General features: G+C 51.0%; 3 protein-coding genes across 3 annotated transcripts; 1 reads left to right on the top strand and 2 right to left on the bottom strand.

Annotated features, from left to right (window-relative positions):
* Positions 1-1,096: 1,096 nt before the first annotated feature.
* Positions 1,097-7,814, top strand: VAT1 (vesicle amine transport 1). The gene is made up of 6 exons (XM_012743232.2): positions 1,097-1,571; positions 4,339-4,546; positions 4,932-5,102; positions 5,205-5,294; positions 5,910-6,151; positions 6,271-7,814. Exons 1-6 carry the CDS (start codon positions 1,167-1,169, stop codon positions 6,352-6,354), a joined length of 1,200 nt encoding a protein of 399 aa, XP_012598686.2. The 5' UTR covers positions 1,097-1,166; the 3' UTR covers positions 6,355-7,814.
* A 148-nt stretch (positions 7,815-7,962) lies between these two features.
* On the bottom strand, positions 7,963-17,982 carry IFI35 (interferon induced protein 35). Its single transcript, XM_012743233.2, has 7 exons — positions 17,741-17,982; positions 9,581-9,679; positions 9,195-9,342; positions 9,019-9,125; positions 8,731-8,917; positions 8,532-8,638; positions 7,963-8,311 (listed from the first exon to the last, which is right to left on the bottom strand). The coding sequence occupies exons 1-7, from the start codon at positions 17,759-17,761 to the stop codon at positions 8,126-8,128; spliced, it is 855 nt and encodes a 284-aa protein (XP_012598687.1). The 5' UTR covers positions 17,762-17,982; the 3' UTR covers positions 7,963-8,125.
* Positions 17,983-20,699: 2,717 nt separating this feature from the next.
* Positions 20,700-24,200, bottom strand: RPL27 (ribosomal protein L27). The gene is made up of 5 exons (XM_020280807.2): positions 24,148-24,200; positions 23,790-23,872; positions 22,649-22,818; positions 20,901-21,011; positions 20,700-20,788 (listed from the first exon to the last, which is right to left on the bottom strand). The coding sequence occupies exons 2-5, from the start codon at positions 23,868-23,870 to the stop codon at positions 20,740-20,742; spliced, it is 411 nt and encodes a 136-aa protein (XP_020136396.1). The 5' UTR covers positions 23,871-23,872; positions 24,148-24,200; the 3' UTR covers positions 20,700-20,739.
* Positions 24,201-24,611: the final 411 nt, after the last annotated feature.

The following is a 24,611-nucleotide window of genomic DNA, read 5'->3' as shown; positions in this document are numbered from 1 at the left end:
GAAGGATGAACTCCAACTCATGCACCAAGACAGTGGTGACATCATAGCTTTCCGTCCCCATGGCAACGGGCGGCTGGTTCTGGGACTGTGATGACTTAACAGCGGGCCTGGACTAACGGAAGCGTGGACTGAGCTCCTCCAGCCAAGCGCTGGGTGGAAAGTTTTGGAGGAGCTGCGTCCTCTGGTGGATGCTTGGAGAGACGGAGATGGGGACGAAAAAGAGAAAGATACAACTGCCACAGTGACAGACCTATTGGAGCCAGAGCCAAGCCCAAAAGTCATTGCAGGCTTGATTCTGAGTTTAACAATAATAAAATCACTGTTTTGCATTTGCATGCCATCTTTTACTTTTTAAAAGTGCTTCCTTATATCGAGGATATTCGGTTTAATTTTATGTTGTTCTAAATGATCCTGCAAAGATGACTAGAACACGCAACATCATCACCATTTTACAGAAGGGAAAATGAGGCACAAAGCATTAACCAAAGTCAAATAGAAAGTTTTAAAGGCTCAGTCTCCATGCTCCTACTTTGCCACACTGCAAGACCACACTGAATGGAAGTCTCATCCTGCGTGGGTTTCTGGTAGAGTTCCAGTCCACAGGTGCCTGGCTCCCCAAATCTGATGTAAGCCCGTTCTAGGATTGCTGAGGTGCCATGGTCTCATCACAGCCCACTGCATCCTCAAACTCCTAGACTCCAGTGATGCTCCTTCCTCAGCCTCCCGAGTGGCTGGGACTACAGGCTCGCACCACGACTTCCGGCTTATTTTTCTATTTTTGTAGGGACGGTGTCACTCTTGCTCAGGTTGGTCTCAAACCCCTGAGCTCAAGGCTCGGCCTCCCCAGAGTGCTAGGATTACAGGCGTGAACCACCGCGCCTGGCCCCCTTAACATAGTTTTTAGTTTGCAGATCCCAGTCTGCATGACCGCAAGAATGTCCTTTTGAGTATCTGTTCCCCGACGTTCCTGGTCTCTTTTTTCGAGTTCCTGTGGCTCGTGCAGCGGCGGCCCTGGCCCTTTAAGACTGAGCGCGAGGCCCCGCCCCGGCCCGGCGCCCGGCCCCGCCCACAGGAGCGCGCGGCCCGGGCTCTCCCTGACGCGCGCCCCGCCCTCCCCAGCTGCGCACTCGCTGTCCAGCTGTGCGCGCTCGTCGGGAGTTCCAGTCATGTCCGCGGAGAGAGAGGCGGCCGAGGCGGCCACCGTGGAGGCGGCGGCCGAGGCAGGGGCCGGGGAAGACGCCTCTTCGCAGCCGAAAGCCGAGGCAGCGAACGACCCCCAGCCGCCGGCGGCTCGGGAAGAGGCGGCAGCCGCCTCGCCGCCGCCTTTGCGCTGTCTGGTGCTCACCGGCTTCGGCGGCTATGACAAGGTGAAGCTGCAGAGCCGGCCCGCGGCGCCCCCGGCCCCCGGGCCCGGCCAGCTGACGCTGCGCGTCCGGGCCTGCGGGCTCAACTTCGCCGACCTCATGGCCAGGCAGGGGCTGTACGACCGGCTGCCGCCGCTGCCTGTCACTCCGGGCATGGAGGGCGCGGGCGTGGTGATCGCCGTTGGCGAGGGAGTCAGTGACCGCAAGGTGAGCGGGGCAGGGCAGGGGAGGGCTGCGCAGGCCACCGGACCGGGCCACGAGTGGGCGGGCGCCGGGGGTGTGGCAGGGCGGGAGAAACTGGCATGGACCTGGGTGGATGGGCATGGAGAGCGCAGGAAAGGAACTTGTGTTTTGGGGCTCCTGGAGAACGGCACCTATTTAGTGGGAGAGATGGAGTTATCGCCCCTTCCCCAACCATTTTTAGTTGTGGGCGCCGCCGCCCAGAAGCGGCGGCGGCGGTGGTGGACATGGGGAGGGGGAAACAATAAGGCGACCATGCGCATGCGCACAATGACCCCACCGCCCCCACCCCCCCACTAAAACCACACCTGTACCCCTGCCCACCAAACACTCTCTGGGTAATTGTGGCCTGTGGCCGTGAATGACGGTTAGTGCCCCCTTTCCCTGAGGGAGCTTGAGGAGCTATGTAGTCAGGATTGGGCGGGGGCACGGCGGCCGTGCCAGAGCCCTAGTCACATGCAGCCCCGTGGTCTGCGGGGGTGTGAGGCGGCCCCTCCCCAGCCGGGCCAAAGAGACGAGACACACCCATCATGGAGGAGAAGGACCCTTGGTTCCCCTCTGCTACCGGCCTTACCCTGCCAGTCTGGTTTTGGGGTGGGGGAGGTGGGATTGGGTCAACGGATCTTTGTTTTGAACTCTGTCTCCCGTGACTGCAGTATCTCCTCCTCCTGTGACTCAGACATCGGGCCACAGCCCGGGGCTGCCCTTGGGAACATCCGGGCAGAACGCAGCTCTGCCTTCCTAGTGAGGAGGACCCCCATTTCAGAAACCCTGGTGTCTGTTGGGGATTTGGACTGGGGTAGGGAGGTGTGGCACTGTGAGCAGGTTGGCCCAGCTCTGCCAGTCTGTTTCTCCTTCTCATTTATCATTAATCTTGGCCACAACCCTGGACACAGGACAGTTCCAAATGATCAACTTTTTGAGAGACCTGGGATGAGGCCTCAGTGAGACTTTTGCTTAGGGGTTTCTTTTCAAACTGGGCCCCTGCAAGAGAGGCCCCTCAGACGCAGCCAGACTTGCTAGCCCCAGCTACCAGAGCGGGGATTAGTTGCAAACAGCTCCTCCTTCAGGGCTTCTCCCTGAAATCAGCTCTGGCCCCACCCTCTCACTGACTTCTAAATAATCCCACTCTTCCAGAAGATGCTAAGAGGAATTCTGGGGGGAGAGGGAGATGTAGTTCATGTTACTGCTGAAGGCCACCCACCTAACCTCCCTACACTTTCCGCCTGGTAAATACAGGATATCCTGTCCAGGGCAAGAATCTGATGTAAGAGCCTGGATTCTGTGGGGAGGGCCTTCCCTCTGTCCTGCCTCCCTCCCTCCTGATATCTGGTCTGGGGAGGGGTTGCGTGGTCGTGCTCTGTGGTAGGCGGAGGGTTACGCATGACCCAGGGTCAGTGAGGTTTGTTCTGTGTCAAATCTGGCCATGACCTCGACTGACCACTGCAGTCTTCCCAGCTCTTCCGGGTTGTTTCTGCACCTGCTAGTCCCAAGTCTCAGGTAAAGGACTTCCATCCCCCAGACCTCATCTCAGGCCAGAACTTGCAGGGAAAGACCCCAACCTGCCCTCAGGCCTCCTCTTCAATGGAGTGTGGGGGTTTGAGAACATGAAAAAGGGCATGTGTGGGAGTCCCATCCCCCTTCCCCATGGACCCTAAGTCTCGTTAATATACAGAATTCCCATCATTCCTGGCAGAACCCAGACAGACCCGGATTGTCCTGGAACAGCACCCACACCTCCCTCTCCATGCTCTTCAGAGAGGGAAGAGAGGCCTTCCTTTCTCCTGAGACGCCCCTCTTCCCTTGCTCTTCTCTGACCCCACTTGCTAAGCTGGAGGAAAAGTTTCTGTTATTTTTGCCCCCATCTCCTACAAAGAGGCTCTGGTGGGGAAAAAAAGCCCTTTCCGGTGTGGGGGGACTGTGTGGCTCTTGCTGTCCCTCACCCCTCCTGCACCATCCCTGGGTGAAGGTGTCCTCTGGGTTCCCAGTGCTAGCTCAGTACTTCTGAGGTGATCACACCCAGCCCTGAGAGCTCAGAGACCTTTACCTGCGCTCTGGTATGGCCCTTACCGCATGCCGTCCTGTTCCTTCAGTTATTTGATTGTGTGACTTCCCCTCCTTGCTGCTGTTATTATCATGATTATTAGCTAACATTACTTAAGTGTTTACTGTGTGCCAGACATCCTGCTAAAGATTATTGAATGATTTTTTTCCCCATTCGATCCTCATAACTGCCCTAATTTACAGGTAAGAAAACTAGAGCTCAAAAAGGTTAAATAATTTTTATTTGCCCAAGGTCATGCTGCAGTAAACACTGGAACCCATTTTTGTAACCAAAGCAGTTTGATCTCTTCAATAACACTTCATGCTCTCCTAACTGTAAGCTTCTTGCATTCACGGATCTTACACAATAGTGAAGTGTTAGATCTGTACAATGGAGATAAGGATAGTATCAACCTCAAAGAGCCTGTAAGGATTATTTGAACATTTATATAACATGCTCTCACCCAGCACCCGCTCCTGTCCAGACACTCAACTTGGAGTTGGGCGTGGCCCTCAGTCAGCGGTCAGTAAAAGTGAGGTGTTGTTGATGATGATGTTATTATTATTAGCATGACTATCACTGCTGCTTCTACTGCCACTTCGTCTGGAAGAGGGTCTCATACCTAGCGGAAGGTCAGCCTTTGGGTAAATGAATGAGTGACTGAATGATGCTCTTCTTCCATTCTTCAAGGCAGGGGACCGGGTGATGGCGTTGGTCCGGTCAGGAATGTGGCAGGAGGAGGTGACTGTGCCAGCAACCCAGACCTTTCTGATGCCTGAGGCCATGACCTTTGAGGAAGCTGCTGCCTTGTTGGTCAATTATATCACAGCCTACATGGTCCTCTTTGACTTCGGCAACCTACGGCCTGGCCACAGGGTCTTGGTACACATGGCTGCAGGTGACAGGTCCCTTCCCTTTGAACCCTCCTCCTTACCCCACCCAGATTTCCTTCCAGGCCCCTTCCCTGCAGCCTGTCTGGATTGTTGTCATGGCAACACCAGGCTGCCTTGGCCTGTGGCGCCCAGAGGCCTTTGCAGTGTAGTTGCCGTGGCAACATTCAGGCACCAGGTCCAGCCTAGTGTGCTATCCTTAGCAACGTGCCCTTACCCAGCACCCCCTCCTAGCCAGCCACCCTTCCCTAATTCTCAATCATGGAAATTGGATATGGGTCCCAAAATGAGCCTAGACAAAATGAAGGTGATGGGCTGGATCCTTGGGAGGCTTGAACAGAGAGTGGTGGCCGGGTGACTCCATATCCCCAGCTTATGCGTGTCTTACTGCAGGGGGTGTGGGCATGGCAGCTGTGCAGCTGTGTCGTACGGTGGAGAATGTGACAGTGTTCGGAACAGCCTCGGGCAGCAAGCACGAGGCACTGAAGGAGAATGGGGTCACACATGCCATCGACTACCACACGACTGACTATGTGGATGAGATAAAAAAGATCTCCCCCAAAGGTGGGGGGGGCAGGGCATGGGGGAAGGGGCAGAGGGCAGGGAGGGGGTCTTCAGATCTGTGGATCCTAATGCTGATCCTACTGCTCCCCCTACCTGTGACAGGAGTGGACATCGTGATGGACCCTCTAGGTGGGTCAGATACTGCCAAGGGCTACAACCTCCTCAAACCCATGGGCAAAGTCATCACCTATGGTGAGTTAGTCGGCCTGGGACAGAGAGAGGATGTTAGGGGCCAGAGGTGGGCCTAAGGGGTGGTTTATAGGGGTCCAAGGCTTCTGAATGAGGAAGGGGCAGGGACTTAGGTGCCCTGTAGGGAAGATCAGGGTTCGGAGGGGGCCTGTATGTTAGTGCTTCGAGTACAGGTGCTCTGTGGAGAGCATCAGGGTTCGGAGGGGGCCTGTATGTTGCATTCAGACTGCTGCCTCCTGGGTGCCAGGCACGTTCATTCTCTGGCTTTTCATGTGAGTCATAGTAAATTCTGTGTTATCTCTGTGCCCCTGTTTGGCGATTATTCCTGAACAACCAGTCTGCCTTCCTTGTGTCCTACCTCCCTGGGCTTCTTGGGCGAGGTGCGTTTTCATTTTAAGAATATTTCACACAAAAAGTAAACACATAAAGGTTAGAGCAATTTTTGAGCAGCCAGAGTTGGTTTGGGCCTGGTAACCAGCAGGTTGGGAATTATCGTGACTGTCAGTCCCTGGCACTGGTGTGGATAATCGTAGGGGGTCCGCAGGGGGCGGGCATACATGCAGACACAGGGAGGTGCCTGGCACCTGGATACATGGGCCATGTCACCTTGTCCCTCAGGGATGGCCAACCTGCTGACCGGCCCCAAGCGGAACCTGATGGCCCTGGCCCGCACGTGGTGGAATCAGTTCAGCGTGACAGCTCTGCAGCTGCTACAGGCCAACCGGGCTGTGTGTGGCTTCCACCTGGGCTACCTGGACGGTGAGGTGGAGCTGGTCACTGGCGTGGTGGCCCGCCTCCTAGCTCTGTACAACCAGGGCCACATCAAACCCCACATTGACTCGGTCTGGCCCTTCGAGAAGGTGAGTGTGATGACTGTGCAGGGAGGGCCTGGGTAGGACCCTTGGGGGTTGGGGGCCCCAGGGGAGGAGTCCCCGGGAGGAAGAGGGCACTGGGAGCAGCGGTTTCTCTTCCTCCCCAGGTGGCTGACGCCATGAAGCAGATGCAGGAGAAGAAGAACGTGGGCAAGGTCCTCTTGGTTCCTGGTCCGGAGAAGGAGAACTAGGGCAAGGAGCTGTGGGACCCTAGAGACCTGGGAAGGGGGACGTTGGGAAGCCATGTCCTGTTGACCATCAGACTGTCGCATTTCATCCTCCATCGTAGTGCTGTGCCCTTCTCCCCCGCAGGTCTCTGTGCTGTGACCGCTCCCCTGCCCTGTTCTTTCTCTTTGGCCAGGGCTGTCCCCACCCCCCTTCCTGTCCTCAGAAGAGGTTGGGAAGTGACCACTTGGATGTCTGGGCCCTGCCAAGGGGACAGGGAGGGTCAGAGGGAGACCGGCTACTTCCTGCCCCCACCCTTTCCCTGGGCCTGCTGTGCTGCTTTTGTGCCAAGATCAGCCAGTCCCCGCCCCCGTTCCGTGTGTTTCCACTGCTGCCTCACCTTCCCCTGCCCCTGCCCCACCACCTCCCCAAAAAATCGGAATGTCAGCTCAGGATACGGGGCCAATCTGTGCCAGTCCAGCATGTACCTGTCTCTCCCTAGTGTCCCTTCAGTCTGGGCCGACCAGCGCCCACCTCTGGGCCTGCCCAGTCCCCGACCTTGTCCTCTGTCCCCAACTTCTTAAGCACACAATTGGGCTTCTTCCACCTCCAGGTTTTCTGCCATTCTTAACCAAGGCTGCCTCTTACAAGGGCAGGAATCAGACCTGCTCCCCTAGGTCACGACTCTGGGAGGGATACAGAGCCCCCAACCCTTCACTGAGTTCTCTGGATTTGTTCTCAGTGCCTTAGCAACGAAAACCTGTGCTTGTGTGTGTGGCAGGGGCTGGGGGGCTGTTGCCTGCCTCCTTCTCCACCCCTGTACTCCCCAGTGCCTTCCTCCTTCTGGTGGAGCTGGGGTTTCACTCCTCCCCAGTCCCACAACACTGCCAAAAATCTGTGTGTGTGCCAGTGGGTGGGGGCCAGCCCCTAGCCTCCTGGGGGCAGGGCCAGAACAGCCACCGTCCTCATGGTCTGTGCCATGTCCTGCCTCTACCGTGGGTGAGGAGAGAGGCGGGGAAGCTTCCTCAGCCTTGCAGATAGGTGTGACATTTAGTAGCCAGAGCTCCAAGAGGCCATGCTGTCTGTTTCTTGTTCTGGGACCAAAGTAAAAAATCAAAGCACATTCCCCTTGCAGTCAAGGGAGGCCCGTCTGCCTTCTCAGAGCAGGGAGGCAGCTTTTTAAACTCAGCCCCAAACTTTGTTTACATGGGTGGGAGGTGGAGCAGGGGAGTACAGAGATGGGTGGTCAGGACCTGGGTCACTGGGACCCAAATGGGGATGTCCTAGGCGGAGGGTCACTCCTCTGCTCGCTGAGCTGGGATTAGGGAGGGTTACTGCCCCAGCTGTGGCAATGGGAGGTGGTGGGGATGGGCTCAGCCTCTTCGTTGTCTAAATGAGGCCTGTGAAGTGCGATTTTTGCTTTTGTGTACCCCACCCCATTACCGCAGCTGCCTTTGTGTTTGTGTCAATAAAAAGCCAAACCCTGGGTCCTGGATGTCACCTCTGGGAGTGGAGGGACAGGGGAGCTGGGGAGGGCCAGTGCTGCCAGCAGGTAAGGGCTGCTACCCTCCCCCCAGCCTCCTTCAGTGCCCAAATCAAGTTTCCTTTCCTGAGCAAAATGAGGAAGAACATCATGCCATGCAGACGCTTTTACTGTTCTCGAAAGTGTTTCACAACGTGTGACCCCTGCCCTCTGTTGGTGAACATAAAGATCTCTTACACAGGGGTCCAGCCCCAGCCCAGTTTGAGAACCTTGGCGGAGGGGGTGGGAGTGATGGGAAGGCCAGTCCCGCAGCCCTACTTGGAGGTGAAGACCGCCACGCCCTGCTGTCCTGGGGGTACAACTGTCAGGGCCTCCACCTCCCCACCCCCACGGGTGGGCTTCTGGAAGTGGATCTGCAGGATGTCGTGCAGATCTGGGCCGTCCAGGACATCGGGAATGTTGAGCACCAGCACCGAGCGGGACACTGGCCGGGACTGGACCTAGAAAAGGAGCCAGGAGATGGCAAAGCTCATGGGAGTAAGGGGCAGGGCTGAGGTGGGGCAGGCAGTGCCCTAGTGGGGTTGAGGGGGCCTGGAGGGGCTGGTGGCAGATAGATCAGGGGGTTGTGGGGGCTTTGATCCTGCCCCTGGCAAGTTTCTGGCAGACGGATGGGTTACCCGGCCCAGCCCCCATTCTTCACCCCACCACTTAGCCACGTACCTCCACCTTCTGGATGTTCCCATTCATATAGGGGGAGACTGTCAGAGGGACCAGCTGCCTGCCCAGTGGCACTCTGAACTGGCCAGTCTGGCACAGGCGCTGGGCCACTGTGGGGAACAGGGAGGGGTGGACCTTTAGTGTTAAGCCCTCTCACAGCCTCATACAGCCTGTACCCCAGTCTCCCCCCGAAGGCCTTTACCCCCGTCCTTAGCAAAGCCCAGCATGGCACTCCCTTGCAGCAGTTCCCGGGTCTCCACGTCGCCACCCCCATTCTTGGTCTTGCCAAAGAAGATCTCCAGCTTGTCCAGCAGCTCCTCATCACTCAGCCTGAGGTCGGCAGGAAACCCACTGACCAGCACGCCCTGGCCACTCATCTGGCTGGACACCTAGGGGGAGACAGGAAGGGGTGGTCCCAGACACAGCCCCACTTCCCCGTGTCTAGGTACATGGCACCCCTTGCCTGTCCCAGGACCCTGCCATCTGTCACCTGGATGGTGGTCACCGTGGGGAGCTCCAAGGGCTGGACCTGCACGCGCAGCCAGCACTCCTCCATGTCAATCACATGCTCCTTTTGTTGCAGCACCCGCTCAGCCACTGGTGGCAGGGGGACAGGGTCAGCACTGGGGAACTTCCCCGCCTCCCTCCCTCCCTCTCTGAACTCACCTTTGGGGTCTTCGAAGGTGACCAGAGCAGAGCCTCCAGGCAGAGGGCAGCAGATCCGAAAGTTGGAAATCAAAGACTGGGGCACTTTCCTGCCCCGGTGAGTGTCACCTCGGAATACCAGGGGGATCTCAGGCACTGAGAATGGGAGCTAGAGGTGGGGGAAGAGAGGCTGATACAGTCTTCAAGGGTAAGGGTGTACCCCACTCCTCCCTGGAGGAAGGTGCTCCCAGTTCCATTTGCCAGGGCTGAATACATTTACTGGGAGAAGATGGGATTCATAGACAGATGAAAGTTCAAGTAACACATTTGAAGTCACACAGCAAAAATGTGGTAGGCCAAGAGTAAAACTAAGAACTCTCCAGACCACACCTGGTTGCCCACCTTACCTCGTTTCTGGGGGAGTCTCTGAGCTCCCTCTTTAGCTGCTGCAGCTCCTGCAGCCTCGTCTTCAGTCTGGCCTGCTCTTCCTGCAGGGCGCGGAGGGCCTGTTGGAGCAGAAGGGAACAATCCAATATCCACCTGCCTCTCCGGATGAATGAGCCCAAGGCAAAGGGCTTATTCTGGACTCTCCAGAAGCAGAGTTGATGCTCAGCCCAGAGCAACCCTGTACCCCTGTACCCTGCCGGCTGTCCTGGCCCACTCCCCCAGGGCTCGAGCTGCAGCGGCTGCCATGGCTGGCTCATGGCTGCAGATCTAGAGTTCAACACCACTGATTGAAGCCCTGCTGTGAGGTGCTGGGCGCTGACACGGGGAGGTGGAAGATAAGGGTCCGGCCCTTAGGCCTGCCTGACAGTACTCAGATAGTGCCCGGTCACATGACTGACTGCGAAGGGCAGCAGCAGTCTGGAGGAGGGACAGTGCTGAGGGGCAACACAACTAGGAACGTGTCCAGGAAGAGTGGCTTAGAGCTGCACAATGTCCTACAGTGATACCCTTAGCTAACATTTACTAAGTACTGCTATGTGCTGGGCGCTGTGCTGAGCCCTCCATGTGGACTATACCACTCAAGCCTCACAACAGCTGTAGGAGACAGATGCCCTCTTATTCTTCATTTACAGAAGGAAACTAAAGCTCAGAGAGGTTGAGCAACCTGTCCAGTCACTTGGACAGGGCAGTCTGACTCCAGGCCCCACCTTGCTAACCTATGCTTCACGGTAAAGAAACCAAGCCCAGAGTGGGAAGTAGTTCACCCATCTTCTAGCTTGTCCCTTGACTGCCACCCTTTCCACTGTACCAAGCAGCCTTTCAGGATGGGTGTGATCTGGAGTGGGTCCAGAGAGACAGCTGACATCATAGGCATGGAAGTGACACCAGGGAAATGAATAAATGCACCTTTGTTTATGGGAGGCAGCAGACATACGCCCATAGCAGAGTTCACCCTGTGGTTAGGAAGCCGATAAACAAGGTGAGCTCCAAAAAGTGTGAGCTCACATGGGAAGTCGGTGCTCTGTCCTAGTCATCTCTGTATCCCTCACGTCCAGCAAGATCCCTGACACAGGACAGGTGTTCAGTAAATGAGTGTTGACTGAATGAATGAAGTGAATGAATGGTAGGATAAGGGCACGTTACAGAGTGATTGAAGAAATTGAGGGTGAATTCATTCTATTTTAAGCAGAGGAAAACTGAGAACTTGACCAAATCATGCTGGTTTGTGAATAGTGAAAAGAGTCCCTAATTATTTGTATTTCTGTAAATCCGGGATTGCAAACTCAGTGCCTGTAAGGGTCAGTTAGCTGACATCAACGCACCAAGGGAGCCATGTAGTGTCATAGAGAGTCGTGGGGACTCTGACCAACTAGAGGGAGCGTATCACCACTAAAGTGAGTGCTCTCTTCTCAGCTCTACCTGAGTTTTTCCCGTGGAAATGTGGTTCCAGTATTCTATATCTTCCCATTGTTAATGGAAATCAGAAATCTGGATTTTTATTTGAAAAGGATGGCTCCATTTAAAAAATATATGAAGCCAGATGTGGTTGCTTGTGTTTGTAATCACAGTGACTTGGAAGGCTGAGGCAGAAGGATATATTGAGCTCAGGAATTCCAGTCTAGCCTGGGCAACACAGCAAGACCCTGTCTCTAAAATAAAATATGCTTGTGGGCTGGATTCAGTCCTCAGTACATCCTCTTTTTTATTTATTTATTTATTTTTGAGACAAAGTCTCACTTTGTGGCTCAGGCTAGAGTGAGTGCCATGGCGTCAGCCTAGTTCACAGCAACCTCAAACTCCTGGGCTCAAGCAATCCTGCTGCCTCAGCCTCCCGAGTAGCTGGGATTACAGGCATGCGCCACCATGCCTGGCTAATTTTTTCTATATATATTAGTTGGCCAATTAATTTCTTTCTGTTTATAGTAGAGACAGGGTCTCGCTCTTGCTCAGGCTGGTTTCGAACTCCTGACCTCGAGCAATCCGCCCGCCTCGGCCTTCCAGAGTCATCCTCTTTTTACTTCTGCATTAAATCTTGATCTCATCATACACAGTATTTGAAAATCTAACAATTGTCAATTTTAAAAATATTTATAATTGATAGCTTAATAAGTAGAATTTCTTAAAGAACTATTCCAACAGGGAAGTTTAGATTTGATATCAGTAGGAAATAGGGAGCTAGTGAAGATTCCTGACAGGGAGCATGAAATGATGGATGTGGTATTTAAAAGAGCTCCATCTGGCAGTGATGACAGGATGAACTGGACCAGGAACCTTGGAGTCAGGAAAGCAAACCCAGATTCCGTGGCTGTAATTATGACCGACATGACAGGAGCTAACCCAGGCTTCTGGTAGTGGGCACAGAAGGAACACATGCAGATGAGCACAGGTAAACAAGGAAAGCCTCAAGAATCCATGGAGTCTTGCATTAAGGAGACAGAAGGGAATAAATCCGAGACAAGGCCAAAGTGTCAGACCAGGGTGTCCCAGAGTCTGATATAATGCCACTGACTCAGCAGGCAGGGGCAGTGAGCCAGGGGTTATTAAGGGCCTGCTACGTGCCAGGCACTGTCACACTCAATCTCATGCAAGTGTCAAAAAGCCACCTCCTGTCCCCAATTCCCTACTGAAACTTTTTTTTTTTTTTTTTTTTAAACAGAGCCTCACTCTGTTGCCTTGGCTACAGTGCAAGAGTGCAGTGGCATCATCATAGCTTACCAAAACCTACAACTCCTGGGCTTAAGCAATCCTTCTTTCTCAGCCTCCTGGGTGGGTGGGACTACAGGTGTGCCACTATGCCTGGCTAATTTTTCTATTTTTTGTAGAGACAGGGGTTGGGGGTGAGGGGACATGGGCAGTCTCTTGCTCAGGCAGGTCTTGAATTCCTGACCTAAAAGTGATCCTCCTGCCTCAGCCTCCTAAAGTGCTAGGATTACAGGCATGAGCCACTGCACCTAGCTGAAACTTCTTTCTTAAAGGACCTTCTTAAGAACAATACAGACTATACCAGGCAGAGTGGCTCACGCTTGTAATCCCAGCACTTTGGGAGGTTGAGGTGGGAGGACTGCTTGAGGCCAGGAGTTTGAGACCAGCCTGGACAATATCAAGACTCTCTACAAAAAATAATTAAAAACAAAAATTAGCCAGGCATAGTGGTGCACACCTGTAGTCCCAGCTACTCAAGAGGCTGAAGCAGGAGAATCGCTTGAGCCCAGGAGTTGGAAGTGACAGTGAGCTATGATACCACTGCACTCTAGGCTGGGCAACAGAGGGAGACTTTCTTTCAAGGAAAAACAAAAACCATAGTCTTTGAGAATACCTAGCCAGGGGTGAGGAGAGACAAAAGAATGCAGAGAAGAAAAGGAAGGCATGGCCAGAGATAAATAGGGCCAGGGCCAGGACTGGTAGTGTCTCAGACACAAAGAAAGAGGAAACAGATGATAGAAAAAGAAGGCTGGGAGAAGACTACTATGGCTTGCTTACTCACTCATTGGATTAGCTACTGAGCATCTGCCATGTGCCAGGCCCCATTCCAGGCTCTGGCAACATAGCCGTGAACAAAAGAGACAAAACTTCCTTGTGGAACTCATGTCTTAGGATGATCCAGATGATAAACAGAATAAGTAAGGGCCCAGCGGCCGGTGCTTGCAGAGCCTCAAGGCCGGGCGCTGCTTATAAAAAAAAAAAAAACAAAACAGAATAAGTAAGATATACAACACGTCAGTGATAGTGTTATGGACAGAAAGCAGGGAAGGGAGGACAGAGAGTGTTGGAGTACAGTTTTAAATGGGGTGGTCAGAGGAGGCCTTGCTGAGATGATAGTTGACCACATACTTTAAGGAGATGAAGGAACATCTGGGAGAAAGTTCTGAGCTGCGGGAATAGCAAATGCAAAGGGCCTGTGGTGGGAATGTCAGGTACAGTTGAGGAATAGCAAGGCCAACGTGGCTGGAGCAGAGGCTGGGGGAAGAGTGACTGGAGATGACGGTCACAGAGGACACGGGGGTCAGATCATGCAGGGCCTTTTACACGAAGAGAGGTGGGAAGCTGTAGGCAGGCTTGAATTTTAATGGGATTACTAGGCTGCCATGTAAATAACTGCTGTAGAGAAAGGGCACAAGCCAGGAGGCACTTAGGAGGCCACTGCAGCATCTGGTGAATGACAGTGGTGGCTTGGACCAGGACAGCAGTGGAGGTTGTGAGGAGCCATCAGAGTCTATATTGACTGAAGTTGCTGATGGGTTGCAAGAAGGATGTAGAAGAAACAGTAGAGTCTGGGATGACTCTAGGCTTTTTGGCTGGAGCAACTGGAAGAAAGGAGAGCTATGTGCTGCCGTGGGGAAGACTGCGTGGAAGAGATTTGGGGCAGAAGATTAAGGGCTTATTTTGAACATGATAGGTATGAAATGCCTCTATGAAATCCAAGTACAGATGTGTTGTGGCAGTTGCCTCTACAAATCTAGCAGTCCGGGAAGAGATTTATCCTGGGAATATAAATTTGGGAATTGTCCTGGCAGAGAAGATATTTAAAGTCACAAAACTAAATGAAATCAACAAGGAAGAGCATGTAGACAAAGAAGAGGTCCACACACTGATTTCTGTGGCATCCAACACTAAGAGGTAAGGGAAAGAGCAAAGTTCAGCCCAGGAGAATGCAGAGGAGCAGCTAGTGAAACCGGAGGGAAAGCAGAAGCCCGGAGCTGAGCCAAACACGGCAGACAGGCCAACCAAGACGAGCAATGAGAGGTAGCCACTGAGATTTAGCAACTTGTTAGGTATTTGCATTTGGCAATAAAAACCAGTCCTAGTCATTATGAGGAAATGGTAAGAAATTCATATATAGCCCAGGCGTGGTGGTTCATGCCTCTAATCCTAGCACTATGGGAGAACAAGGCGGGCGGATTGCTCAAGGTCAGGAGTTCGAAACCAGCCTGAGCAAGGGCGAGACCCTGTCTCTACTAAAAATAGAAAGAAATTAATTGACCAACTAAAAATATATATACAAAAAAAATATTAGCTGGGCATGGTGGCACATGCCTGTAGTTCCAGCTACTTGGGAGGCTGAGGCAGTAAGATTGCTTGAGCCCAGGAGTTTGAGGTTGCTGTGAGCTAGGCTGATGCCATGACACTCACTCTAGCCTGGGCAGCAAAGTGAGAGTCTGTCTCAAAAAAAAAAAAAAGAAATTCACATACAAGGATTAATGTTGTAGCCTTATTCACAACAGAAAAAAAAAAGAAATTAAGGCCGGGCGCTGTGGCTCACGCCTGTAATCCTAGCTCTTGGGAGGCCGAGGCGGGCGGATTGCTCAAGGTCAGGAGTTCAAAACCAGCCTGAGCAAGAGCGAGATCCCGTCTCTACTATAAATAGAAAGAAATTAATTGGCCAACTGATATATATATAAAAAATTAGCCGGACATGGTGGCGCATGCCTGTAGTCCCAGCTACTCGGGAGGCTGAGGCAGAAGGATCACTCGAGCCCAGGAGTTTGAGGTTGCTGTGAGCTAGGCTGACGCCACGGCACTCACTCTAGCCTGGACAACAAAGTGAGACTCTGTCTCAAAAAAAAAAAAAAGAAAAAAAAAAGAAATTAACATATCCAATAACAGAGGAATAACAAAATAAATATGATAAAATATTATGTAGCAATCAAAAGACATATTATTGAAGAATGTGGAATATGGAAAAATGCTCACGGTACACCGAAAAAGCAAAATATAAAACTGTATATAGCCTGGGTGCGGTGACTCACGCCTGTAATCCTAGCACTCTGGGAGGCTGAGGGAGGAGGATCACTCTAGGGCAGGAGTTTGAAACCAGCTTGAGCAAGAGTGAGACCCCGACTCTACTAAAAATAGAAAGAAATTAATTGGACAACTAACTATATATAGAAAAAATTAGCCGGGCATGGTGGCGCATGCCTGTAGTCCCAGCTACTTGGGAGGCTGAGGCAGTAGGATCACTTGAGCTCAGGAGATTGAGGTTGCTGTGAGCGAGGCTGATGCCACGGCACTCACTCTAGCCTGGGACACAAAGTGAGACTCTGTCTCAAAAAAAAAAAACAATTAGCCAAGCATGGTGGCACATGCCTGCAGTCTCAGCTACTCGGGAGGGTGAGGCAGAAGGATCACTTGAGCCCAGGAATGTGAGGTTGCTGTGAGCTAGGCTGATGCCACGGCACTCTAGCCCAGGCAACAGAGTGAGACTCTGTCTCAAAAACAAAAACTGTATATAATGTATGATCCCTATTCTATTGGTAGTTTTTTGTTTATTTGTTTGTTTTTTCTAAATTTTTTTTTTTTTTTTTTTATTTGAGACAGAGTCTCACTTTGTTGCCCAGGCTAGAGTGAGTGCCATGGCGTCAGCCTAGCTCACAGCAACCTCAAACTCCTGGGCTTGAGTGATCCTTCTGCCTCAGCCTCCCGAGTAGCTGGGACTACAGGTATGCGCCACCATGCCCGGCTAATTTTTTTTTATGTATATATCAGTTGGCCAATTAATTTCTTTCTATTTATAGTAGAGACGGGGTCTCGCTCTTGCTCTGGCTGGTTTTGAACTCCTGACCTTGAGCAATCCGCCCGCCTCGGCCTCCCAAGAGCTAGGATTACAGGCGTGAGCCACAGCGCCCGGCCTGTTTTTTCTAAATTTTTTTTAGGGCAACGGCAGGAAGGTTCAGCAGGCCCAGAGCTCTGCTTCCCAATCCTGGCCACATTGTTTTTGTTTTTGAGGGTCTTACTCTATTTTTTAGTAGGGATGGGGTCTCTTGCTCAAGCTGGTCTCAACTCCTGGCTTCAAGCAATCCTCCCTCCTCGGCCTTCCAGAGTGCTAGGAGTGGGCCACCATGCCAGGCCCCTATTCTTATGATTTTAAAAGTTTGAATTGATAAGGATAGTTATTAATGCATAAAAATAGGAACATAAACACCAAAATGTTAACAGAACTTGTCTGTCAATTATGAATTTAATGCTGTATTAGCAAGTGTATTAATATAGTTTTCTGAACACCCCTTTCTTCATTTTTTCCTTCCTTTTTGGTATGTAAAGGCCCTTTAAGAAAGCAGTTTTAGCAGAGGTAGGAGTGAGGTGGGGGTGGATCAATTGTCCTGGGGAACTGGGGTTTTGAAAAGTTGGCAATAACAATATTAACAATAACAAGCTGTGTTGAGCACTCAGTATGTGGTACGCAATGGGCTAAGTTTTTACTGTATTAATTTATGGATTATCTAGTTTAATTCTTGCAGCATAATTTCTGTAGTTTAATTCTTACAGGTAGGTATTCTTGTGAGAAAGTATTCATATCACTTCCATCTTATAGATGAGGAAATAGAGCTTAGACTGTACACTTTAGAAAGGCTAATGATTTGCCCAGGGCCACACAATGGAACACGATCAGGATTTGAAACCAGGCAAGCTGGCTCCAGAGCCTGTGGTCTTTCTTATACTTGAGGGGCAAATGAAAAATTTCCAAGCGAGAGATCTCTGTATTTGTAATGGAAGGAGTGGTATCCGGGAGGGAAAGGCTGATAAAACTGGAGAGGGTGCAAGATCCATTCATTTAACAGTGTCTACTCAGTGCCTGCTGCATGCCACACTGTGCTGGCACGGGGGATGGATGATGACCAGGGAGGACAGAGCATTAGTCCTCACAGAGCTTAGTCTAGCACAGGTAGGGGCATTCAGGAGTCAAGGTGGACCAGAGGAGGAACACCTTTTCCTGGACCTGGAGAGGGCCCGAGGTTGAGTTGAGATGTAACTCTCAGGAAGGCAGAGTTTGGGAAGATCTCAGGGGATAAGGATATATCACCCATGAGAACAATTCTTATCTGGGTCACATATCCCTGAATATCTGATGGAAACTATGGATTCTCCTTCCAGAAAAACTCACACAGGAATTCATGAGCTCCTATGGCACTGGTTATGAGAGAATTCTTTGAGGCAGTAGGTTAGGAAACCAGCTCCATAGGGGAGAGGAATCCCAGCCCTGCGTTTCTTCCCAGCCCTTTAGCAGGTCTAAAGTGATTGTGCAGGGAGAGGCTTGGCCACTAGATCCTGAGACAGCTGCAGGTTCCTGGCCAAGAGAGGTGCTCCTGTTTCTCCCCACTCCCATGTCCCTCCTCCCCACTTACCTCATCAAGCTTTGCTGACATGGGCCTGCAGGTGGTTTGGCAAGAGCTGAGGCTTCAGAGCTGGGCACACAGTGGCAGTCCACTGCGACTGAACTCTTGCTTCTATCCTCTGAGGGGTTTTGGTCTCCCCCAGCCCAAGCAGGACCTGAAATTCACTTCCGAAGCTTCTGCAAACAGGCTCTTTGCTTCCACTTTCATTTCCGTGAAATCCCTGCCCCTTTGGTGCTCACGTGCCCCCAGCTGTGGCTTCCCCAGCCCTGGGAGGAGCCTTCCAAGGACTCCACCCAGCTAGGCCTCTAGGGAAGCTACAGCACAGGAACTGCAAACTGAACACGGGCTCCAGTCGCCATTCCTGGGTAAGCAATCCCAGCATACGCTCCTTGGTGGCCCTTGTTTCAATGGGTATTTCCCTAGAACCTAGAATGATGTTGGGCATGTGCACACATAGAAAGAGTAATAGCTGAATGAGAAATGCTACCAGGGCCAGGCGTGGTGGCTCATGCCTGTACTCCTAGCACTCTGGGAGGCTGAGGCAGGAGGATTGTGCAAGGTCAGGAGTTCAAAACCAGCCTGAGCAAGAGGGAGACCCCGTCTCTACTAAAAATAGAAATTGATTGGCTGGGCACGGTGGCTAATGCCTGTAATCCTAGCACTCTGGGAGGCCGAGGCGGGCAGATTGCTCGAGGCCAGGAGTTCGAAACCAGCCTGAGCAAGAGACCCTGTCTCTACTAAAAATAGAAAAATTAATTGGCCAACTAACATATATAGAAAAACTTAGCCGGGCACAGTGGCGCATGCCTGTAGTCCCAGCTACTCAGGAGGCTGAGACAGGAGGACTGCTTGAGCCCAGGAGTTTGAGGTTGCTGTGAGCTAGGCTGACGCCATGGCACTTACTGTAGCCTGGGCAGCAAAGTGAGAGTCTGTCTCAAAAAAAAAAAAAGAAAAAGAAAAAAAAGAAATTCATTGGCCAACTAAAAATATATAGAAAAAATTAGCCAGTTCCCTGATACACAGGCCTAGAAGGCCTGCAAAAAAAGAAAAAATTAGCCAGGCATGGTGGCACATGCCTGTAGTCCCAGCTACTCCGCAGGCTGAGGCAGAAGGATCACTTGAGCCCAGGAGTATGAGGTTGCTGTGAGCTAGGGTGACGCCACAACACAGAGTGAGACTGTCTCAAAAAAAAAAAAAAAATGCTACCAGGACAGATAGATTAATAAAGCTGTAATAGTGGCCAGCATTGAAAGATGTTACTGCCCAACACCATTCTGCTTTACATGAATTAACTCTTCAAAATAACCCCCAGGAAGTTGGTTCTATTTTTCCATTTTACAGAGGAAACTGAGGCACAGAGATTTAGAAACTTGCCCAACGTCACAATGCTATGAAGCATATATCCAAACTTGGTAGGACAGTATTTATTTGAACCTGGGCCTCCAGGTAGAGTGGAAAGAACTTGCAAAATCTTTAGTCAAAGAAAGCTTTAAATTCAGTTCTATTTCTGTGACCCTAAGTAGGCAAGCTACATAACAGGAGTGTCTCAATATGGATGCCTATTAATACTTAGGGGCGAGAAGATTCAAATCAAAAAGTACATAAGGCACGGTACATAGTACATTTGTTTCCTAATGCTTTCACCTAGTCCAGGGTTTCTTTCACTACTTACCTACCCTGTTACTCAGCCCCTGGACCCTCCCCTATCACAGGTGGAAGTGTGGTGCCAATTGCAAGCCTTTACAACTAGCCAGTTTGAATTGTAGTTCCAGCTACTGCCTTAAGAGTTCAGCTGGAGAACCTATTTCATCAGTAAAACAGTCACAGTTAAGCTACTAGTGCGGTAAACTGATGGATCAGCTCTTTCCTGCACAGCAGTGGCATAACCCAGTGCCCAAGCCCCTTGAACCACATCTCTTTGATACTCTGCCTGCCATGGCCAGTTTGGGAAGCTCTTTGTCCTACCAAATGGCTGCTCTGGGCTCAAGCCTTCATCACTGGCATCCATCCCAACTAGCCAGAGTATTTCTCTAGGGCAGTCCCTGAAAACTTGCTAGAAATGCAGACTTACTAAATCAGTCTGTGTCTTTGGCAATCTGTGGTCTAACCATCCAGGTGAGTTCCACCTGATCTAAGGCTCAAACACTCAGGTTAGTGGTCCCCACTCAGCGGCTTTTGGTTATCTTAAGGGGGAATGGGCAGGGAGCAGCTGAGGTTCTCCTGGCATATAATGGGTAGAAGACAGAGAGGCCAAATAATTCTGCACAGGTGAGGAATTACCTCACCTAAAAATGTTAGAAGTAGCCCTTTTGGCACTGTATGTCACCCTTTATCCACCAAGCACAGCCACAGAATTAAAGGATTATCAGGAAAAGAACAGAAGTAGTGCAATTCTCACAAGGTGGATTTACCTTTAGAAAAATTTTTTTGGCTGGGTGCAGTGGCTCATGCCTGTAATCCTAGCACTTCTGGGAGGCCAAGGTGGAGGATTGCTTGAGGTCAGGAGTTCAAAACCAGCCTGAGCAAGAGCGAGACCCCGTCTCTACTATAAAAATAGAAAGAAATTAATTGGCCAACTAATATATATAGAAAAAAATCAGCCGGGCATGGTGGCGCATGCCTGTAGTCCCAGCTACTTGGGAGGCTGAGGCAGAAGGATTGCATGAACCCAGAAGTTTGAGGTTGCTGTAAGCTAGGGTGATGCCATGGCACTCACTCTAGCCTGGGCAACAAAGTGAAACTGTCTCAAAAAAAAAAAAAAAATTCTTTTTTTAGAGACAGGGTCTTGCTATTTTGTCCAGCATGGCCTGGGCCTCCCAAGCAACTGGGATCACAGGTGCAAGCCAGTGTCTGACCGGATTCAACTTTTCAGTTCCTCCACAGCCCTTCATCCACTACCCAGTATCTCTTATCCTTTGAATGTTCTCCTTTTCCCAGTCTGATAATACATGCAGCAGGCAGACACAAGGATTTTTAAAGTATTTTTAATGACCGAAACAAAAAAACACTTAAAACCGCAGCTTCTGGAAGAACCACTTATTCTTGCCCGTCTTGTACCTAGAAGGGGTGAAAAAAAAGAAACCAGTGAGGAGAGGAACAGGAAGACAAAAGTCTTCTCATGGGGAATAGTGACACCGTACCCGAATATCCACTGCCGAAACCTACTTACCTCTCTTCAAACTTGACCTTGGCCTCCCGTCGGGCCTTGCGTTTAAGAGCAGGGTCTCTGAAGACATCCTTGTTGACGACAGTTTTGTCCAAGGGTATGTCCACAGAGTACCTGGGGACAACAGTGGAGAGGCAGGATTAGCCCTTGTACTGCCAGGGCTAATCCCAAGTGACACTGGGAAGTCAAGCCTGACTCCTCAGGAGTAATTATCACAAGCTGTGTCCTGGCCAGGCACAGTGGCTCACGCCTGTAATCCTAGCACTCTCGGAGGCTGAGGTGGGTGGATCATTTGAACTCAGGAGTTAGAGACTAGCCTGAGCAAGAGACCCAATCTCTAATAAAAATAGAAATTAGCTAGACAACTAAAAGTATATATAAAAAATTAGCCAGGCGTGGTGGCACATGCCTGTAGTTCAGCTACTGGAGAGGCTGAGGCAGAAGTATTGCTTGAGCCCAGGAGTTTGAGGTTGCTGTGAGCCAGGCTGACGCCACGACACTCTAGCCCAGGCATTAGAGTGAGACTCTGTCTCTCAAAAAAAAAAAAAAAAAAAAAAAAAGCTGTGTCCTGAGGACATTCTTTGGAAATCCACATTTTAGCACTCATTTACATGGATTTAAGCCACCATATTTCATCATCAATTCCCACAGCTACTCTATTTTTCTAGCTAAGAAGCCTCACATCAGTCCTCTACTTCCATCACAGCAGTTGCCTAGCTCTCTACTAGTTAGAGCCATTTACTCAATGTTATTCAAGTTCTGCCAATGCAGCCAGTCTCATAAGAACACAAAAAAGCCAGGCAGCTAGTTACCTCACAGCATCCCAGCACCTCAGAAAACAGCTCTGCCCTTTTAAGATCAGCAAACCATGATAAGACATGCAGTCCCAGCAGCAAACTTTAAGGTACACACTGCTTGGTTCTGGCAATTATTAATCGGACTCTCAATCCTCTTATTTCTTTAAAACCCTTGTACCAAAATAGCATATATGCTGTAGAATACTGTGGAAGGAGAGGAGTAAAGGGTTCAGCAGGTGAACAGATCAACAGGGGGACAGCTTGCTTTCACTCTCACCAACCTGTTGCTAGGGCTAGAGGGCAGTGGTGTCACCATAGCTCACAGCAACCTCAAACTCCTGGGCTCAAGGGATACTCCTGCCTCAGGCTCCTGAGTAGCTGGGAATACAGGCGCAAACAAGCACACCTGGCCCATTTTTTCATATTTTTTGTACAGATGAGGGTCTCGTTCTTGCTCAGCCTGGCCTCAAGCAATCCTCCCGCCTTAGTCACCCAAAGTGCTAGGATTATAGGCGCGAGCAGCCAGCTTAGCACCTGAGCTACCAACCATTTTTGAAAGACTACAGTAATCATAGTAATTCCACCTTGAGGGTGGAACAGCAGAAGGGCAGATCAGACCCTATGCCTATGTTTACTGTGAACAGAAAACAAATGTAACAGTTTATGCAACACTCAAGAGGCCTTTTTCAGGTGAAGACAGAAATAGATAAAGTACAAGCTTTGAAGAGATTTTTCAATATTGCATGGCTTAGTCAGGGAACACAAGATAACAGGACCAGGGCTCCAAAATGGATGAAAGAGGCAAGACTAGAAACCACAGCCACTTTACAAGTTGAAGAGTTGACAAACTGGAAAGGATACCCCTTCCTGGCTTTGGAATGGCCGTGAGATCATCTCCTTGGTCAGCAGGGCAAAGAGAAGAAATAAAAAAATTCCAGTTCTTGAAACGCTCACCTTGTGGGCATGAGGTGATTATAGTTATAAACTTTCACAAAAGACTTGATCTTTGATCGCTTGGCGATCTTCTTCTTGCCCATGGCAGCTGTCACTTTGCGGGGATAGCGGTCAATTCCAGCCACCAGGGCGTGGCTGTAGGGACGGTCTGAAGTGCCATCATCAATGTTCTAAATGAGCAAAAATTAAGACTTGTTACTCATCGAGGGCCTGTTTATGCTTTGTGCTAGACGTATCACATGTACAGAAAAAAAAACCCACTCCCAGGTCGCTGAGACCCACTACTGTGACAGAAAAATCACAATGCTATGCTTGATGCCCAAAGAGTTAACAGGACAGTATTTATTTCCACCAGGAAGTCTCTGGAGAGGGTTATAAGAGGTAAGAGATTTAAAAGAACAACAGTTAACACCATGGAGTGCTTGCTTTGGCCATGTTCTGTTCTGAGGACTTTACATCTTACTAACATCCTCTATGATTACACTTTTAGTAAAGTGTAATCAGACAGAACCAGGACTCCAACCACAGCCTAACTCCAGAGACTAGTCCCATGTAGATGGGAAAAGGGGAAGGAGTGGTACTCCTGTGTCCCCACAACAGTAAAACCCACTAGTATATGTGGCCAGAGTCGAAATTTCACAAGAAGCTCCAAAAACGTAGGTAGAAGGCAAATAGTAAAGGGCTAGAATGTTAAGCAACCATTTTGACTAAAAGCAATTTGTCTTCTTAAAGAATCCCAGCTGCAAAACCTAACTACCTGTTTCACGTCAGGTAAATCACTGGACACCTCTTAACCTCAGTAGTTGAAAGGACCATCCCTCCTATGGCTACTACAGGGTTGCAAACACCATCACCTGGAAGGCAGCGGTGGGCACGGAGCAAGCGTTCAATGAATGCTGGCCAGTATTAAAACCTTTTAGGTGGAGACGCGTTATGCGTTAGGTGCCCAAGTCAGTGTACGTTTGTTTTTACTTTGCGTTTTCCTCTCCCAAAAGCTCTCATGCATGAATGCATTCACCATTCCCCCCCACCGTGCTCAGCCGCTACTGCCTAGAAGTAGGTCTTGAAGTCCAAGCCTGTCCGCCCTCCACAGCGGGTCTGGTCCCGGACGCCAGGGCGTAGAGGCCCGCGAGGCTGGTACCTTCACGATGACTGCTTTCCGTCCAGAGTAGCGTCCGGCCAGGACCAGCACCACTTTCCCGGGTTTCATGAACTTGCCCATTTCTGCAGAGAGCAAGAAGGGGCCGCTTAGAAACCTGTGAAATAAAGAACCCCTGAGCCGACTCCTGCCCGCAAGTCCGGGGCTTGGGGCCCAGGACTTCAGACTGTGCTCACTGCCGTCTTGGCCCAGGCCGCCCGCAGGCTCTGCTCGCAGGACAAGATCAGCTATGGCGCCGCCAGAGACCCAGGAACAGAACCCACCCGGCGCTGCCCTGGCCCTCGACCCCCAGAACGCGGATGGCAGCGGATTAGAAGACACAGACCAAGCATCTACTCACCGACAGCACCCAGCTGCTCCTACAGCAGAAAGGAAGGAACGGCACTTCCGCTAACCTTTCACCCCGGGGAGGGGTGATCTCACTTCCGGTCCCGCCCCTCAGGCCTCGCCGCGCTCCTTGGGCAGCGCTCAGAATCTGTAGCTGGCGAAAGCAGTTCGTGAGGCGAAGGCCTGGTCGGGCCCCTCACACATTTGAATGAAACTTTATTAGCAGCTCCCGCAGCAGACAAGAGCAAAGGAGTCTTGTGTCTGCCCAGCGGAAAGCGGAGTAACGGCGGTGTGTGCGTGCGCACCCTTTAGACTCAGCCGCTCAGCATCGTTGTAGTTCCCCTCTCTGGCCCTGGGAGGGAGGCATAGTCTGAAATTGCTTTTTTCTCTTGGAAGACGCAGGAAACAAAATAGGACGTTTATTGGTGCCTACTGTGTGCATTGTTAGGCTAAAGGGGTAGACAAAGATGAAAAAAG

Source organism: Microcebus murinus, chromosome 18 (genome assembly GCF_040939455.1).
Source record: "Microcebus murinus isolate Inina chromosome 18, M.murinus_Inina_mat1.0, whole genome shotgun sequence".
In the NCBI taxonomy this organism is placed as follows: domain Eukaryota; kingdom Metazoa; phylum Chordata; class Mammalia; order Primates; family Cheirogaleidae; genus Microcebus; species Microcebus murinus.
Note: the sequence above shows the minus strand (reverse complement) of the source record. Positions and strands in the feature narration are given on the sequence as shown.

What these genes read in the sequence shown, in the direction of transcription:
- VAT1 (XM_012743232.2), top strand. Translation starts at nt 1,167, where the DNA reads ATGTCCGCGGAGAGAGAGGCGGCCGAGGCGGCCACCGTGGAGGCGGCG. An exon ending in AGGGAGTCAGTGACCGCAAG is followed by an intron (nt 1,572 to 4,338) that starts GTGAGCGGGGCA and finishes CCATTCTTCAAG; the next exon opens with GCAGGGGACCGGGTGATGGC. An exon ending in CTTGGTACACATGGCTGCAG is followed by an intron (nt 4,547 to 4,931) that starts GTGACAGGTCCC and finishes GTCTTACTGCAG; the next exon opens with GGGGTGTGGGCATGGCAGCT.
- IFI35 (XM_012743233.2), bottom strand. Translation starts at nt 17,761, where the DNA reads ATGTCAGCAAAGCTTGATGAG. An exon ending in GGGCTTTGCTAAGGACGGGG is followed by an intron (nt 8,639 to 8,730) that starts GTAAAGGCCTTC and finishes TGTTCCCCACAG; the next exon opens with TGGCCCAGCGCCTGTGCCAG. An exon ending in GGAACATCCAGAAGGTGGAG is followed by an intron (nt 8,312 to 8,531) that starts GTACGTGGCTAA and finishes CTCCTTTTCTAG; the next exon opens with GTCCAGTCCCGGCCAGTGTC.
- RPL27 (XM_020280807.2), bottom strand. Translation starts at nt 23,870, where the DNA reads ATGGGCAAGTTCATGAAACCCGGGAAAGTGGTGCTGGTCCTGGCCGGA. An exon ending in GGAAAGCAGTCATCGTGAAG is followed by an intron (nt 22,819 to 23,789) that starts GTACCAGCCTCG and finishes TTGCTCATTTAG; the next exon opens with AACATTGATGATGGCACTTC. An exon ending in AAGGTCAAGTTTGAAGAGAG is followed by an intron (nt 20,789 to 20,900) that starts GTAAGTAGGTTT and finishes CACCCCTTCTAG; the next exon opens with GTACAAGACGGGCAAGAATA.